The sequence below is a fragment of the Ammospiza caudacuta genome, unplaced genomic scaffold (assembly GCF_027887145.1).
Source record: "Ammospiza caudacuta isolate bAmmCau1 unplaced genomic scaffold, bAmmCau1.pri scaffold_367, whole genome shotgun sequence".
Taxonomy (NCBI): Eukaryota; Metazoa; Chordata; class Aves; order Passeriformes; family Passerellidae; genus Ammospiza; species Ammospiza caudacuta.
The window spans coordinates 65-18,606 of NW_026683104.1; the positions used below are offsets into that span (position 1 = coordinate 65).

The following is an 18,542-nucleotide window of genomic DNA, read 5'->3' on the forward strand; positions in this document are numbered from 1 at the left end:
CCCAAATCCCCCCCCCAAAATCGCCAAATTTCCCCCCAAAACTCCCCAAAATCCCCAAATTCTCCCCCCAAAATCCCCAAAATCCCCAAATTCTCCCCAAAAAACCCCCAAAATCCTCCCCCAAAACTCCCCAAAATCCCCAAATCCCCCCCCAAAATCGCCAAATTTTCTCCCCAAAACTCCCAAAAATCCCCAAATTCTCCCCCCAAAATCCCCAAATCTCCCAAAAACCCCCAAAATCCCCCAAATCCCCCCCCAAAACTCCCCAAAATCCCCAGATCCCCCCCAAAATCGCCAAATTTCCCCCCAAAACTCCCCAAAATCCCCAAATTCTCCCCCCAAAATCCCCAAATCTCCCCCAAATCTCCCAAAAACCCCCCAAAATCCCCAAAATCCCCCCCCAAAACTCCCCCAAAATCCCCAACCCCCCCCCCCCAAATCCCCAATTTTCCCCCTCCCCCCCCTCCCCCGTTTCCCTTTCCGGCCCCTCCCCCCCTCACGCACCGGAAGCTCCTCCCCCTTCCCGCTCCAAGCCCCGCCCATTTCCGCTTCCTTTCCGCCCCTCCCCCCTCCCCTCCCCCTCCCCTCCCCCTCCCTCCCTGCCTCCCCTCCCCCCTCTCCGCCGCCCGGTCCCGGTTCCGCCGCCGCCGCCGCCGCCGCTCCTGTCGCGACAGAGCCCCCGCCGAGGGGGGCGGGGGGGGGGAGGGGCCGCTCGTGTCGCGATAGCGGCGAGGGGGGAGCGGGAGGGGGAGGGGAGGAGGGGGAGGAAGGCCGAGGGGGGAGGGCGGGGGGGGGGGGGAGGGGAGGCCGCACGTGACGCCGCTGTTTGGCCCCGTGACCGGGCCCGCCGCGGAAAAAAAAAAAAAAAAAAAAAAAAAAAAAAAAAAGAAAAAAAAAAAAAAAAATTTTTCCCCCCCACCCCACCCCCAAAAAATTTTTTTTACCCCTCCCCCGATCCCTCAACCCTGAATTTTTAATTGTTTTTTTTTTTTAAATTTTTAATTAATTTTTTTTTTAAATTATTTTCGATTTTTTTTTTTTTTTTTTTTTTTGGGGGGGGGGATCTTTTTCTCAATTTTCCTTTTAATTTTTTGGGGGGGTGTTTCCCTTTTTCCCTTTTGTTTTTAGGGTTGTTTTTTTTTCTTTCCTTTTTTTTTTTTTAATTTTTTGGGGGTTTTTTGAAATTTTTTGGGGGTTTTTAAAAATTTTTTTGGGGTTTTTAAAATTTTTTGGGGTTTTATTTTAATTTTTTTGTGGGGTTTATTTTAAACTTTTTGGCGGGGTTTATTTTCATTTGTTTTCGGGTTATTTTAATTTTTGTTTTTTTGTTTTTTTTTTAATCCTTTGGGGTTTATTTTAATTTTTTGGGGGTTTTTTAAAAAAATTTTTGAAGCCCGGGGTTAAATTGCGCCTCCCCCCCCCCTCAACTATCGCGACACCCCCCCCCAAATATCGCGACAGAGCTTCCTCCCCCCCCCCCCATGGAGATGTTGACTCGGCCGCTGGCTCCGCCCACAGGTGAGGGGGAGGGGAAAGGGGGGGAGGGGGGACCCCAAAATTGGGGGGGGGGGGTCCTAAAATGGGGAGGGGGAGGGGGGGCAGAAATGGGGGAGGGGGAGGGGAAAAGGACCCCAAAAATTGGGGGGGGGGAGGGGTCCCAAAATTGGGGAGGGGGAGGGGAAAGAGGGACCCCAAATGTGGGGGGGGGAGGGGTTCCAAAATGTGGAGAGGGGGAGGGGAAAAGGGACCCCGAATTTGGGGGGGAGGGGTCCCAAAAATTGGGGAGGGGGAGGGGAAAAGGACCCCAAAAATTGGGGGGGGAGGGGTCCCAAAATTGGGGAGGGGGAGGGGAAAAGGGACCCCGAATTAGGGGGGGGAGGGGGAGGGGAAAAGGACCCCAAAAATTGGGGGGGGGAGGGGTCCCAAAATTGGGGAGGGGGAGGGGAAAGAGGGACCCCAAATGTGGGGGGGGAGGGGTCCCAAAATGTGGAGAGGGGAGGGGAAAAGGGACCCGAATTTGGGGGGAGGGGTCCCAAAAATTGGGGAGGGGAGGGTCCTAAAATGGGGGGGGGGGATTTCCAAAATTGGGGGAGGGGGAGGGGAAAAGGACCCCAAAAATTGGGGGGAGGGGTCCCAAAATGGGGGGAGGGGAAGCCAAAAATGGAGGGGGAGGGGGGCCTGAATTTTGGGGAGGGGGAGGGGAAAAGGGACCCCAAATTTGGGGAGGGGGGTCCCGAAAAAGGGGCCCCAAAATTGGGGGGAGGGGTCCCCAAAATTGGGGGGAGGGGACCCTAAAATTTGGGGGGGGAGGGGTCCCAAAAAAGGGGAAATTGGGGGGGGAGGGGAAGGAGACCCCAAAATTTGGGGAGGGGTCCCAAGAATTGGGAAGGGGGTCCCCAAAAGGGGGGAATTGAGGGGGAGGGAGGAGACCCCAAAAATTTGGGGGGGGGGTCCCAAAATTTGGGGGGGTCCCAAAAATTGGGGGGGGGGTCCCAGAAAGGGGGAAAAGGGACCCAAAAAGAGGGGGGAGGGGTCCCAAAATATTGGGGGGGGGTCCCAGAATTTGGGGGGGGGTCCCGGAATTTGGGGGGTCCCAAAACTTGGGGAGGGGTCCCAGAAAGGGAGAAAAGGACCTAAAAAGGGGGGGAGGGGTCCCAAAAATTGGGGGGGGGTCCCAGAATTTGGGGGGGGGTCCCGAAATTTGGGGGGGGTCCCAAAATTTGGGGGGGTCCCAAAAATTGGGGAGGGGTCCCAGAAAGGGGGAAAAGGGACCCAAAAAGAGGGGGGAGGGGTCCCAAAAATTGGGGGGGGGTCCCAGAATTTGGGGGGGGTCCCGAAATTTGGGGGGGGGTCCCGAAATTTGGGGGGTCCCAAAAATTGGGGAGGGGTCCCAAAATATTGGGGGGGGGGTCCCAGAATTTGGGGGGGGGGTCTCGAAATTTGGGGGGTGCTCCAAAATTTGGGGGGGGGTCCCGAAATTTGGGGGGTCCCAAAAATTGGGGAGGGGTCCCAAAATATTGGGGGGGGCGTCCCAGAATTTGGGGGGGGGTCCCGAAATTTGGGGGGTCCCAAAAATTGGGGAGGGGTCCCAGAAAGGGGGAAAAGGGACCCAAAAAGGGGGGGGAGGGGTCCCAAAAATTGTTGGGGGGGGGTCCCGAATTTGGGGGGGGGGTCCCCAAATTTGGGGGGGGGTCCCAACTTTGTGTCCCCCCCCCAGGCAGGAGAAGGTTCCGGAGGCCGAGGAGGGGGCGGAGCTGCACGAGGGTGAGGGGGGACCCCGGAATTTGGGGAGAATTTGGGGGGTTTGGGGAAAATGTGGAAATTTTGGGAAATTTGAGGGAAATTTTGAAAGTTTGGGGGGGGAAAATTCCGGAAATTTTGGGGGGAAATCCCTGAAATTTTGGGGGAGGAAATTCCTGAAATTTCTTGAAATTTTGGGGGAGAAATGTTGAAATTTTGGGGCATTTGGGGGAAATTTTGTGGGGGAAATTCCTGAAATTTTCTGAAATTTGGGGGGGAAATTCCTGAAATTTTGGGGGGAGAAATGTTGAAATTTTGGGGCATTTGGGGGAAATTTTGTGGGGGAAATTTCTGCAATTTTGGGGGATTTTGGGGAAATTTTGAAATGTTGGGGGGCAAATTCCTGCAATTTTGGGGGATTTTGGGGAAATTTTGAAATTTTGGGGGACAAATTCCTGAAATTTTGGGGGATTTGGGGAAAATTTTGAAATGTTGGGGGGCAAATTCGTAAAATTTTGGGGGATTTGGGGGAAATTTGGAGAAATTTTGGGGGGGGAAATTCCTGAAATTTCTTGAAATTTGGGGAGGAAATTCTTGAAATTTTGGGGGAGAAATGTTGAAATTTTGGGGCATTTGGGGGAAATTTTGTGGGGAAAATTCCTGCAATTTTGGGGGATTTTGGGAAATTTTTGAAATTTTGGGGGGAAATTCCTGAAATGTTGGGGGGAAAATTCCTGAAATTTTGGGGGACAAATTCCTGAAATTTCGGGGATTTTGGGGAAATTTTGAAATTTTGGGGTGAATTGTTGAAATTTTGGGGGATTTTTGGGAAATTTGGGGAAATTTTGGGGGGAAATTCTTGAAATGTTGGGGGAAAATTCCTGAAATTTTGGGGGATTTTGGGGATTTGGGCGAAATTTTGGGGAAATTTTGAAATTTTGGGGCTTTTTGGATTTTTGGACGTTTTCTCTCCCAGGTGAGGCCCTTCCAGGTGAGGAAATGTTTGGAATATTTGGGGATTTTTTGGGATTTTTTGGGATATTTTGGGGATTATTTTGAGATATTTTGGGATATTTTAGGGAAATTTGGGGATTTTTTGGGATTTTTTGGGATATTTTGGGGATTATTTTGAGATATTTTGGGATATTTTAGGGAAATTTGGGGATTTTTTTGGGATTTTTTTGAGATATTTTGGGGATTATTTTAGGATAATTTTGGGGATATTTTTGGGGTAATTTTGGGGATTTTTCGGAGATATTTTGGGGATTATTTTGAGATAATTTTGGAATATTTTAGGGAAATTTGGGGATTTTTTGGGGATTTTTTTGGGATATTTTGGGGATTATTTTGAGATAATTTTGAGGATATTTTTGGGGTAATTTTGGGGATATTTTGGGGACATTTCCAGGATATTTTTAGGATATTTTTGGGGACATTTTCAGGATATTTTTGGGGTGATTTTGGGATATTTTGGGGACATTTTCAGGATATTTTTAGGGATTATTTTAGGATAATTTTGGGGACATTTCCAGGGTATTTTTTGGATATTTTGGGGGTAATTTTGGAGATATTTTTGGGACATTTTTGGGCTAATTTGGGGGACACTTTGAGGATATTTTCATGATATTTTTGGGGATATTTTGGGACATTTTGGGGTAATTTTCAGGATATTTTGGGGGTAATTTTGGGATAATTTTGGGGACATTTCTGGGATATTTTCAGGATATTTTTGGGGTAATTTTGGGGGTATTTTGAGGATATTTTCATGATATTTTTGGGGATATTTTGGGGTAATTTTGGGGTTATTTTTGGGCTAATTTTGAGGATATTTTCATGATATTTTTGGGGTGATTTTGGGACATTTTGGGGATATTTTGAGAATATTTTTGGGATAATTTCCAGGATATTTTGAGGATATTTTCAGAATACTTTTAGGGATATTTTGGGGGTATTTTCAGGATAATTTTGGGGATATTTTCATTATATTTTTGGAGTGATTTTGAGGATATTTTGGGGATATTTTTGGGGTGATTTTGGGGATATTTTTGGGGTGATTTTTGGGGTGATTTTCCGGATAATTTTGGGGGTGATTTTCCGGATAATTTTGGGGTGATTTTGAGGATATTTTCATGATATTTTTGGGACATTTTGGGGATATTTTGAGGATATTTTTGGGGTAATTTTGAGGACATTTTGAGGATCTTTTTGGGGTGATTTTGGGGTAATTTTCAGGATATTTTGGCGATTTTTTGGGGATATTTTCATGATATTTTTGGGGACATTTTGGGGACATTTTCAGGATATTTTTGGGGTAATTTTGAGGATATTTTGGGGACGTTTTCAGGATATTTTGGGGATATTTCGGGGATATTTTTGGGGACATTTTGGGGACATTTTCGGGATATTCTGGGGTGACTTTGGGACATTTTGGGGCCATTTTGGGCTCATTGTGCCCGTTCTCCCCCCCAGGTGAGGCCCCTCCAGGTGAGGGCGCCGTGGCCGTGCCCGGTGCCCCCGCGGGGTTTCCCGAGGGGGGGCTGCAGGGGCTGCAGGGGCTCCAGTGCCACTTCCGGAGCGACGCCAACGGCGGCCAGGTGAGCACAGGAACACAGCTGGGCACACCTGGGCACACCTGGGCACACCTGGGGGCACCTGGGGGCACCTGGAGGGGGGGAAAATGGGAAAACGCCGCAAAAACCGGGAGAAAATCGGTGGAAATTTGGGGTTTTGGGGACACCTGGGCACACCTGGGGACAGTTATAGCACACGTGGGTACACCTGGGGGGCAGATATGGCACACCTGGGCACACCTGGGCACACCTCGGGGCACCTGGGCACACCTAGAGGGGGGAAAATGGGAAAGCGCCGCAAAAATTGGGAGAAAATCAGTGGAAATTTGGGGTTTTGGGCACACCCTGGGCACACCTGGGGGCACCTGGGCACAGCTGAGGGGCAGAGACACCGCCATGCCCCCACCCTGGGGAGTCTCCAGGTGTGCCCAGGTGGGCTTTGGGGTGCCCAGGTGCCCCCGGGTGCTCTCAGGTGTGCCCAGGTGCGCCCTGCGGGGGGGGGTTCAGGTGTGCCCAGGTGTGCCCGGGTGTGCCCAGGTGTGTTTAGGGGTACCCAGGTGGGGTTTGGGGGTACCTAGGTGTGCCCAGGTGTGTTTGGGTGTACCCAGGTGTACTTTAGGTGTGCCCAGGCGTGCCCAGGTGTACTTTGGGGGCACCCAGGTGTGCATTGGGGTGCCCAGGTGCGCCCAGGTGTGCCCGGGTGTGCATTGGGGGTGCCCAGGCGTGCCCGGGCGTGCCCAGGTGATCGTGCCCCCCGTGCCAGGTGACGTACCGCGTGGTTCAGGTGACCGAGGCTGCCCTGGACGGCCCCGAGGGCGCGGCCGTCAGCGTGGTGAGCGCCTTCGGCCCGGGGACCCCCCAGGTGAGCGGGGGGGACACACCTGGGGGGGTTTGGGGGGGCTCAGGTGAGGTTTGGGGGGGCTCAGGTGGGGTTTGGGGGGGTTCAGGTGAGCGGGGACGCACCTGGGACAGGTTTGGGGGGCACCTGGGGGGGTTTGGGGGGGCTCAGGTGGGGTTTGGGGGGGTTCAGGTGAGCGGGGACGCACCTGGGACAGGTTTGGGGGGCACCTGGGGGGGTTTGGGGGGGCTCAGGTGGGGTTTGGGGGGGTTCAGGTGGGGTTGGGGGGGTTCAGGTGAGCGGGGACGCACCTGGGACGGGTTTGGGGGGGGCTCAGGTGGGGTTTGGGGGGCTCAGGTGGGGTTTGGTGAGCGCCTTCGGCCCGGGGACCCCACAGGTGAGCGGGGACACACCTGGGGGGGATGGGGGGGCTCAGGTGAGCGGGGACACACCTGGGACGGGTTTGGGGGGGCTCAGGTGGGGTTTGGGGGCACCTTCGTCCCGGGGACCCCCCAGGTGAGCGGGGGGACACACCTGGGGGGGTTTGGGGGGGCTCAGGTGGGGTTGGGGGGGCTCAGGTGGGGTTTGGGGGGGTTCAGGTGAGCGGGGACACACCTGGGACGGGTTTGGGGGGGGCTCAGGTGGGGTTTGGGGGGGCGCCTTCGTCCCGGGGACCCCCCAGGTGAGCGGGGGGGGACACACCTGGGATGGGTTTGGGGGGGCCCAGGTGGGGTTTGGGGGCACCTGGAGGGGCCCAGGTGGGGTTTGGGGGGGTTCAGGTGGGATCTCAGGTGGTTCCAAGTGGGTTTGGGTATCTCAGGTGGGTTTGGGTTCCCCAGGTGGGTTTGGGTTCCTCAGGTGGGTTTGGGTATCTCAGGTGGGTTCCAGGTGGGTTTGGGTTCCTCAGGTGGGTTTGGGTATCTCAGGTGGTTCCAGGTGGTTCCAGATGGGTTTGGGTTCCTCAGGTGGTTCCAGGCGGGATCTCAGGTGGGTTTGGGATCTCAGGTGGGTTTGGGATCTCAGGTGGGTTTGGGTATCTCAGGTGGTTCCAGGTGGTTCCCCAGGTGGGTTTGGGTTCCTCAGGTGGTTCCAGGCGGGATCTCAGGTGGGTTTGGGATCTCAGGTGGTTCCAGGTTTGGGTATCTCAGGTGGTTCCAGGTGGGTTTGGGTATCTCAGGTGGGTTTGGGTTCCCCAGGTGGGTTTGGGTTCCTCAGGTGGTTCCAGGTGGGATCTCAGGTGGGATCTCAGGTGGGTTTGGGATCTCAGGTGGGTTTGGGTATCTCTGGTGGTTCCAGGTGGTTCCAGGTGGGTTTGGGTTCCTCAGGTGGTTCCAGGCGGGATCTCAGGTGGGTTTGGGTTCCCCAGGTGGGTTTGGGATCTCAGGTGGTTCCAGGTTTGGGTATCTCAGGTGGTTCCAGGTGGTTCCAGGTGGGTTTGGGTTCCTCAGGTGGTTCCAGGCGGGATCTCAGGTGGGTTTGGGTTCCTCAGGTGGTTCCAGGTTTGGGTATCTCTGGTGGTTCCAGGTGGGTTTGGGTTCCTCAGGTGGTTCCAGGTGGGATCTCAGGTGGGTTTGGGTTCCCCAGGTGGGTTTGGGATCTCAGGTGGTTCCAGGTTTGGGTATCTCAGGTGGTTCCAGGTGGTTCCAGATGGGTTTGGGTTCCTCAGGTGGTTCCAGGCGGGATCTCAGGTGGGTTTGGGTATCTCAGGTGGTTCCAGGTGGTTCCCCAGGTGGGTTTGGGTTCCCCAGGTGGGTTTGGGTATCTCAGGTGGTTCCAGGTGGGTTTGGGTTCCTCAGGTGGTTCCAGGCGGGATCTCAGGTGGGTTTGGGTTCCCCAGGTGGGTTTGGGATCTCAGGTGGTTCCAGGTGGGATCTCAGGTGTTTCCAGGTGGGTTCTCCCTCCCGGCCCCGCCCCCTCACCTGTCCCCGCCCCTCCCCCCAGGTGCTGCAGGGCCCCTTCAGCAACGGCGGCGCCGGGGGCGGGGCCAGCCCGGGCAGCGAGGGCGGGGCCGAGAGACCCCCCTGGGGGGGGGGAGGGGACCCTGCTGCAGCCCGACGGCAGCCTGGCACCCGCCGCAGGTAACGCCGGGCACACCTGGGCACACCTGGCCGGGCACACCTGGCCGGGCGCGGAAATGGGGGGAAACGGCGAAAATTGGGGGAAAATCGGTGAAAATTTGGGGGTTTTGGGGGCACCTGGGCACACCTGGGGGCACCTGGGCACACCTGGGCGCACCTGGGCGCACCTGGGGGCACAAAAATGGGGGAAAACGGCGAAAATTGGGTGAAAATGGATGGAAATTTGAGGTGTTTGGAGGGGAAATTGGGAATTTGGGCACACCTGGGCACACCTGGGGGCAGCTGGGCACACCTGGATGGGAGGAAACCACACCTGGGCACACCTGGGGCACACTTGGGCATGGGCACATCATACCTGGGCACACCTGGGCACACCTGGGAGGCACCTGGGGGGTACCTGGGCACGCGCAGGGGTATTGTGTGACACCTGGGCACACCTGGGGTTGGGAATGTCACCCCTGGGCACCTTGGGGCACACCTGGGCACACCTGGGAGGCACAAACCCCACACCTGGGCACACCTGGGCACACCTGGGCACACCTGGGTGGCACAAACCCCACACCTGGGCACACCTGGGCACAACTGGGGGCACCTGGGCACACCTGGGTGGCACAAACCCCACACCCGGGCACACCTGGCACACCTGGGGGCACCTGGGGCACACCTGGGGGCACCTGGGGCACACCTGGGCACACCTGGCACACCTGGCACACCTGGGCACACCTGGGGCGGGTTCCTCTGTCCCGGGGGTGCCCCCAGGTGTGCCCAGGTGTGCCAGCTGTGCCAGCTGTGCCCGCGGTCTCACCTGTCCCCTCCCCCAGGGCAGTTCTATGTGATGATGTCACCTCCGGACCTGCTGCAGGCGGGGGGCGGGGCCACGCGAGGCCACGCCCCCCACGGCCCCGCCCCCCACGGCCCCGGCCACGCCTACTCACCGTGAGTGACAGCCGGGGGGAAAATTGGGAATCTGGGCACAGCTGGGGGGCACCTGGGCACACCTGGGCACACCTGGGCACAGCTGGGCACAGCTGGGAGGGGATACATGGAAAAAACGGGGTGAAATTGGGGTGAAAAATGGAGATTTTGGGGGGTTTGGGCACAGGGGTTACCTGGGCGCACCTGGGGAGGGTTTGGGCACACCTGGGCACACCTGGGCACACCTGGGGGCACAAAAATGGCGAAAATTGGGTGGAAATTGGGTGGAAATTTGGGGTTTTTGAAGGGAAAATTGGGGGTTTGGGCACACCTGGGCACACCTGGGCACACCTGGGGTGGCATTTCCTCACCTGGGCGCACACCTGGGTGTACTGGGGGAGCACCTGGGCACACCTGGGGTGGGATTCCCTCATCTGGGGGCATTTGGGGGGCGCCTGGGCACCCCTGGGACACACCTGGGCGCACCTGGGGGGCTCCTGGGCACACCTGGGGGTATTTGGGCACCCCTGGCACACACCTGGGTGCACCTGGGGGACATTTGGGGGTACCCGGGCACACCTGGGGGCACTTGAGCACATCTGGGGGATACGTGGGCACACCTGGGTGCACCTGGGTGCACCTGGGACACACCTGGGCACACCTGGCACACACCTGGGCACACCTGGCACACACCTGGGCGCACCTGAGGGACGTTTGGGGGTACCCGGGCACACCTGGGGGCGCTTGGGCACATCTGGGCGATACGTGGGCACACCTGGGCGCACCTGGGTGCACCTGGGGGACATTTGGGCACACCTGGCACGCACCTGGGCACCCCTGGCACACACCTGGGCACACCTGGGGGACATTTGGGGGTACCCGGGCACACCTGGGGGCGCTTGAGCACATCTGGGGGATACGTGGGCACCTCTGGGCACACCTGGGTGCACCTGGGGGACATTTGGGCGTACCTGGGCACACCTGGGACACACCTGGGCACACCTGGGGGCATTTGGGCAGCCCTGGCACACACCTGGGTGCACCTGGCACACACCTGGGCGCACCTGAGGGACGTTTGGGGGTACCCGGGCACACCTGGGGGCGCTTGGGCACATCTGGGCGATACGTGGGCACCTCTGGGCACACCTGGGGGCCTTCAGGGCCTCACCTGTGCCCACCTGTGCCCACCTGTGCCCACCTGTGCCCCAGGAAGGCGGAGGGGCCGCGGGTGCCGCGGGACGAGCGACGGCGGGCGCAGCACAACGAGGGTGAGGGGGCACCGGGGGACCCCAAACTCCCCCAATTTCCCCCAAACTCCCCCAATTTCTTTCAATTTCCCCCGATTTTGTTCAATTTCCCCCTTTTCCCCCATTTTCCCCCCATTTTTCCCCCAATTTTCCCCAATTTTTTCCCTCATTTCCTTCATTTTTTCCCATTTTCTCCCCAATTTCCCCCATTTTTTCCCAATTTTCCCCAATTTCCCCCCATTTTCCCCCAATTTCCCCCTTTTCTCCCCAATTTCTTTCAATTTCCCCCTTTTCTCCCATTTTTCCCCCATTTTCTCCCAATTTTCCCCAATTTTCCCCCAATTTTTTCCCTCATTTCCTTCATTTTTCCCCATTTTCTCCCCAATTTCCCCTATTTTTTCCCAAATTTTCCCCAATTTTCCCCCATTTTTCGGTCATTTCTCACCCAATTCTCACCCATTTTTTAAATTTTTTCCTCATTTTCTCCAATTTCCCTAATTTCCCCCATTTTTTCCCGTTTCTTGGCCATTCTTTGCTCAACTTTTTCGCTCTTTTTTGTCCACTTTCCCCTCGTTTTTCCCCATTTCTCGGCCCTTTCTCACCCAATTTTCACCCAATTTTTTTAATTTTCCCCATTTTTCCCATTTCCCCCCAATTTCCCCATTTCTCGGCCATTTCTCACCCGATTTTCACCCAATTTTTTAAATTTTTCCCCATTTTTTCCCCATTTTTCCCATTTTCCCCAATTTCCCCCAATTTCCCCCATTTCTCTGCCACTTCTCACCCAATTTTCACCCAATTTTCTTAAATTTTTCCCCATTTTTCCCATTTTCCCCCAATTTCCCCCATTTCTCAGCCGTTTCTCACCCAATTTTCACCCAATTTTTTTTTTTACATTTTTCCCCATTTTTTCCCCATTTTCCCCCATTTTTTCCCATTTTCCCCAATTTCCCCCAATTTCCCCCCATTTTACCCCATTTCTCGGCCATTTCTCACCCAATTTTCACCCAATTTTTTAATTTTCCCCCCAATTTCTCCCCAATTCCCCCCCGTTTTCCCCCATTTCTCGGCCCTTTCTCACCCAATTTTCACCCAATTTTTTAAATTTTCCCCATTTTTCCCATTTCCCCCCCAATTTCCCCATTTCTCGGCCATTTCTCACCCGATTTTCACCCAATTTTTTAAATTTTTCCCCATTTTTTCCCCATTTTTCCCATTTTCCCCAATTTCCCCCAATTTCCCCCATTTCTCTGCCACTTCTCACCCAATTTTCACCCAATTTTCTTAAATTTTTCCCCATTTTTCCCATTTTCCCCCAATTTCCCCCATTTCTCAGCCGTTTCTCACCCAATTTTCACCCAATTTTTTTTTTTACATTTTTCCCCATTTTTTCCCCATTTTCCCCCATTTTTTCCCATTTTCCCCAATTTCCCCCAATTTCCCCCAATTTCCCCCCATTTTACCCCATTTCTCGGCCATTTCTCACCCAATTTTCACCCAATTTCCCCATTTTCCCCCCAATTTCTCCCCAATTCCCCCCCGTTTTCCCCCATTTCTCGGCCGTTTCTCACCCGATTTTCACCCAATTTTTTTTAAATTTTGTCCCCAATTTTTTCCCCACTTTTGCCCATTTTTCCCAATTTCCCCGTTTTTTGCCCCGATCCCGCAGTGGAGCGGCGCCGCCGGGACAAGATCAACAATTGGATCGTGCAGCTCTCCAAGATCATCCCCGAGTGCGGCGCCGACGGCGGCAAATCCGGCGCGGTGAGCGGGAATTGGGGCAAATTCCGTTGGTTTGGGGAAAATCGGGGAAATTTGGGGAAAAAATGGCGATTTTTGGGGAATTTGGGGGGAAAAGTGGGGATTTGGGGGGAAATTTGGGGGAAAATAGGGGAGATTTGGGGAAAAATTTGGGAAAATTTGGGGGGAAATTTGGGGAAAAATTTGGGAATTTTGGGGGGAGATTTGGGGTGAAATAGGGGAATTTGGGAAAAAATTTGTAATTTTGGGGGAAATTTGGGGTGAAATAGGGGAATTTGGGGAAAAATTTGGAATTTTGGGGGAAATTTGGGGTGAAATAGGAGAGATTTGGGGGAAAATTTGGGAATTTTGGGGGGAAATTTGGGGGGAAATAGGGGAGATTTGGGGAAAAATTTGGGAATTTTGGGGGGAAATTTGGGGGAAAATCGGGGAAATTTGGGGGAAAATTGGGAATTTTGGGGGGAAATTTGGGGAAAAATTTGGAATTTTGGGGAAAAATTTGGGAAAATTTGGGGGGAAATTTGGGGAAAAATTTGGGAATTTTGGGGGGAAATTTGGGGTGAAATAGGGGAGATTTGAGGAAAAATTTGGGAATTTTGGGGGGAAATTTGGGGTGAAATAGGGGAGATTTGGGGAAAAATTTGGGAATTTTGGGGGAAATTTGGGGTGAAATAGGGGAATTAGGGGAAAAATTGGGAATTTTGGGGGGAAATTTGGGGTGAAATAGGAGAGATTTGGGGGAAAATTTGGGAATTTTGGGGGGAAAATTTGGGGGGAATTTGGGGAAAGTTTGGGAATTTGGGGGGATTTGGGGAAAATTTGGGGATTTTGGGGGCAATTTGGGGAAAATTTGGGAATTTGGGGGGAGCTGGGGAAAATTCGGGAATTTTTGGGGATGTTGGGGGGCAATTCGGGGAGATTTGGGGGAGAATGTGGGAATTTCGGGGGATTTCGGGGGGAATTTGGGGCGATTTGGGATTTTGAGAGCAAACTTGGGATTTTGAGGGGATATGAGATGAAAATGGGGGGATTTTTTGGGACGTTTGGGGGAAATTTGAGATTTTGGGGGGTCTGAGGTGGAGATTTGGGGATTTTGGGGGATTTCAGGGGGAATTTGGGGATATTGGGGGGTGTTTTGGGATTTGGGGGGAAATCTCGGGCATTTGGGGGGAATTCAGGGCATTTTGGGGCACATTTGGGAGCTCATGGGAATTTTGGGGGGTTCCAGGCGGATTTTGGCGGTCCCAGTTTAATTTTGGGCGATCCCAGGTCGATTTGTGAGGGGGTCCCAGGATAATTTTAGGTAACCCGGGATAATTTTGGGTGGTCTCGGGTGAATTTTGGGGGTCCCGAGTTTAATTTGGGTCGGGGTCTCGGATGAATTTTGGGGCTCCCAGGTGGATTTTGGGCGATCCCAGGTCGATTTTTGAGGGGTCCCACGTTAATTTTACGGGTCCCAGGATAACTTTAGGTAACCCGGGATAATTTTGGGGGGTCTCAGGTGAATTTTGGGGGTCCCGAGTTTAATTTGGGTCGGGGGTCGCGCAGAGCAAGGGCGGGATCCTGTCCAAGGCCTGCGATTACGTGCGGGAGCTGCGCCAGAGCAACCAACGCCTGCAGGAAACCTTCAAAGAGGCCGAGCGCCTGCAGATGGACAACGACCTATTGCGACAGCAGGTGCGCCCGGCCTGTCGCGACATGGCCCCGCCCCGAAAAGCCCCGAAATCGCCCCAAAAATCGCCGCCAAAATCGCCCCAAAAATCGCCGCGAAAATCGGCCCGGAAATGGCGGCGGGAGCGGCATCAATGGGGGGCACGCCCACTGTGGGCGGGGCTTTGTCCTTATATGGGTGTGGGCACGCCCCTGCTGAGCGCGGGGTTCCCACGGGGGTTCATTGATAAAAAATGGGGAGGGGGTCATTGATAAAAAATGGGGAGGGGATTTGGGGGGGAATTTTGGGGGAAAATTTGGGAAATTTGGGGGAATTTGGGGATTTTGAGGGGAAAATGGGGGAGTTTGGGGGGATTTTGGGCTGAAAATTGCGGGGGGAAAAAGGGGCTAAAAATGGGGATTTGGGGTGAAAATTTTGGGGTGAAAAATTGCAGAAATTGGGGGGGGGGAAAGGGAATTTCGGGCTGAAAATTGTGGGGGGAAAAAGGGGCTGAAAAAAGGGGGATTTTGGGGGGAAAAATGTGAATTTTGGGTTCAAACCTTGGGGGAAAAAGGGGGAAATGTTGGGGCTGAAATGGGATTTGGGGGATTTGGTGTCGGGGGTGCCCAGAACTGTGAATTTGGGGTGAATTTTGGGTGAATTTTTGGTGATTTTGGGTGTTTTTGGGTGAATTTTGGGTGGTTTTGGGTGAATTTTGGGTGAATTTTGGTGAATTTTGGGTGTTTTTGGGTGAATTTTGGGTGATTTTGTGTGGTTTTGGGTGATTTTTGGGTGATTTTGGGTGTTTTTGGGTGAATTTTGGGTGTTTTTGGTGTTTTCGGGCAGCTGGAGGAGCTGCGGAGCGAGAACGCCGCGCTGGGGTGAAACACTGGGGGGAAAAAGGGAATTTTGGGTGAATTTTGGGTGAATTTGGGTGAATTTTGGGTGTTTTTGGGTGAATTTTGGGTGGTTTTGGGTGAATTTTGGGTGTTTTTGGGTGAATTTTGGGTGATTTTGGGTGTTTTTGGGTGAATTTTGGGTGTTTTTGGGTGATTTTGGGTGAATTTTGGGTGAATTTTGGGTGGTTTTGGGTGATTTTGGGTGAATTTTGGGTGATTTTGGGTGTTTTTGGGTGAATTTTGGGTGATTTTGGGTGAATTTTGGGTGTTTTTGGGTGATTTTGGGTGAATTTTGGGTGTTTTTGGGTGAATTTTGGGTGATTTTGGGTGAATTTTGGGTGATTTTGGGTGATTTTGGGTGAATTTTGGGTGAATTTTGGGTGTTTTTGGTGTTTTCGGGCAGCTGGAGGAGCTGCGGAGCGAGAACGCCGCTCTGGGGGCGCAGCTGCGGCAGCGGGGCCTGGACGGGACCCCCGAGGCGACCCCGCCGTGACCCCGCCCCTCCCCCACCCCCTCGGTTTGTAATTACCCCGATTGTAATTAATTAATCCGGTCCTTCCTTCGTCGGCTCGTTAATTGTGGGCAGCTGGGAGCGGCCGAGGGAGGGGAAAAGAACAAAAAAATGGGGAAAAAAGAGAAAAAAAATTGAAAAAAATTAAATAAAATTTTGGGGGGGGTTGGGGAGGGGGGGGAAAAAAAGGAAAAGGGAAAAGGAAAAAAAAAAAAGAAAAAAAATCCAAAGTAGAACAACAAAAAAAGACAAAAAAAATGGGGGGAATGGAGAAAATCTCCGAAATTTGGGGGATTTGGGGTTGTTTGGGGAGGGGGAAAAAGAAAAACAAAAAATGGGGGAAAAAGAGAAAAAAAATTTAAAAAAAAAATATTTTGGGGGGGGTTTGGGGAGGGGGAAAGGGAAAGGAAAAAGGAAAAAAAAAGAAAAGAAAAAAATACAAACTAGAACAACAAAAAAAGACAAAAAAATGGGGGGGAATGGAGAAAATCTCCGAAATTTGGGGGATTTGGGGTTGTTTGGGGAAGGGGAAAAAGAAAAACAAAAAAGTGGGGGAAAAAGGAGAAAATTTCCGAAATTTGGGGGATTTTGGGGTTGTTTGGGGAGGGGAAAAAAACCAAGAAAACAAAGGAGAAAAAAAAGGAAAAAAAAAAAAGAAAACAGCAACAAAAAAAGGGGGGGAAATGGAGAAATGGGAAATGGAGAAAATCCCAAAAATTTGGGGGATTTTGGGTTGTTTGGGGAGGGGGGAAAAATGCAAAAAAAAAACGAAAAAAAAAACAAAAAAAAACCAAAAAAAAAGTGGGAAAAAAAGGGGGAAAAACCCCAAAATTTGGGGAGGTTTTGGTTGTTTGGGGAGGGATGGGGGAGGAGGGGGAAACGCCAAAAAAAATGAAATAAAACCAAAAAAAATGGAAAAAAGTGGGGAAAAAGGGAAAAACCCCAAATTTGGGGAATTTTGGGGATGTTTGGGGAGGAGGGGAAAACCCAAAAAAAAACCAAAATAAAACCAAAACAAAAAAAAACGGAAAAAAAGCGGAAAAAAAAGGGGAAAAAAACCAAATTTGGGGAATTTTGGGGATGTTGGGGGAGGAGGGGGAAACCCAAAAAAAACCGAAATAAAACCAAAAAAAAAACGGAAAAACGTGGTGAAAAAACGGGGGAAAAACACCCAAATTTGGGGAATTTTGGGGATGTTGGGGGAGGAGGGGGAAACCCAAAAAAAAAACCGAAATAAAACCAAAAAAAAAGGAAAAAAGCGGGGAAAAAAAGGAAAAAAAACCCCAAATTTGGGGAATTTTGGGGATGTTGGGGGAGGAGGGGAAAACCCAAATAAAACGAAATAAAACAAAAAAAAACCGGAAAAAAGCGGGGAAAAAAATGGAAAAAAACCCAAATTTGGGGATTTTTGGGGATGTTGGGGGAGGAGGGGGAAACCCAAAAAAAACCGAAATAAAACCAAAAAAAAAACGGAAAAACGTGGTGAAAAAAAGGGGGAAAAACACCCAAATTTGGGGAATTTTGGGGATGTTTGGGGAGGAGGGGAAAACCCAAAAAAAAACGAAATAAAACAAAAAAAAACGGAAAAAAGCGGGGAAAAAAAGGGAAAAAAACCCCAAATTTGGGGAATTTTGGGGATGTTTGGGGAGGAGGGGAAAACCCAAATAAAACGAAATAAAACAAAAAAAAAAACGGAAAAAAGTGGGGAAAAAAAGGGAAAAAACCACCAAATTTGGGGAATTTTGGGGATGTTGGGGGAGGAGGGGAAAACCCAAAAAAACCGAAATAAAACAAAAACCAACAAACAAAAAAAAACCAAAAAAGCCCCAAAAAAAGCGGGGAAAAAAGGGAGAAAAACCCAAATTTGCGGAATTTTGGGGATGTTTGGGGAGGAGGGGAAAACCCCAAAAAACGAAATAAAACAAAAACCAACAAACAAAAAAAACCCAAAAAAGCCCCAAAAAAAAGCGGGAAAAAAAAGGGAAAAAACCCCAAATTTGGGGAATTTTGGGGATGTTTGGAGAGGAGGGGGAAAAGCCCCAAAAAAAGAAATAAAACAAAAAAAAACGGAAAAAAGCGGGGAAAAAAAGGGGAAAAAACCCAAAATTTGGGGAATTTTGGGGATGTTGGGGGAGGGGGAGGGGGAGGGGCGGGGCCACCCCCGAAGTGTCGCAATTGTCACCGTCAGCGGCGACAGCGCGGCGCCAGCGCTGCCACCCCCCCGTGGGGACGGGGCCACCACCCTGGGGACAGCGTCGGGACAGGGCCACCCCCAGGGCCACCCCCCCCATGTCATTGTCACCCCCTTGGGGACAGGGCCACCCCCCAGTGCCACCCCCTTGGGGACATTGTCATCCCCCCCCCATGTCATTGTCACCCCCCTGGGGACATTGTCACCCCTTTGGGGACAGGGCCAGCCCCAGTGCCACCCCCTTGGGGACATTGTCATCCCTTTGGGGACAGGGCCACCCCCCCATGTCATTGTCATCCCCTTGGGGACATTGTCACCCCCCAGTGTCACCCCCTTGGGGACATTGTCACCCCCCCCCATGTCATTGTCACCCCTTTGGGGACATTGTCACCCCCTTGGGGACATTGTCACCCCCCCATGTCATTGTCATCCCCCAGTGCCACCCCCTTGGGGACAGGGCCACCCCCCCGCTGTCCCCATCGCTGTCGCTCGTCCCTGTCCCCATTTGTGTCCCCTGTCCTCCACCTCGTCCCTGTGTCCCCATTTCTGTCCCATCCTGTCCCCATCCTGTCCCTGTGTCCCCTCCCTGTCCCCATCACCGTCACTGCCACCACCGGTGCCACATCGGTGCCACCACCCCT

At 52.4% G+C, this 18,542-nt stretch overlaps 1 protein-coding gene across 1 annotated transcript; it reads left to right on the forward strand.

Annotated features, from left to right (window-relative positions):
* Nucleotides 1-1,461: 1,461 nt before the first annotated feature.
* Nucleotides 1,462-15,801, forward strand: LOC131571802 (upstream stimulatory factor 2-like; the record flags this gene model as incomplete). Its single annotated transcript, XM_058824572.1, is given in 11 exon segments — nt 1,462-1,518; nt 3,218-3,264; nt 5,710-5,834; nt 6,574-6,672; nt 8,590-8,673; nt 8,675-8,726; nt 9,548-9,662; nt 10,851-10,909; nt 12,558-12,652; nt 14,198-14,326; nt 15,603-15,801. Coding segments are annotated over 11 exon segments (952 nt in total), but the record flags the coding sequence as incomplete, so codon positions are not given.
* Between the last annotated feature and the right edge of the window lie 2,741 nt (nt 15,802-18,542).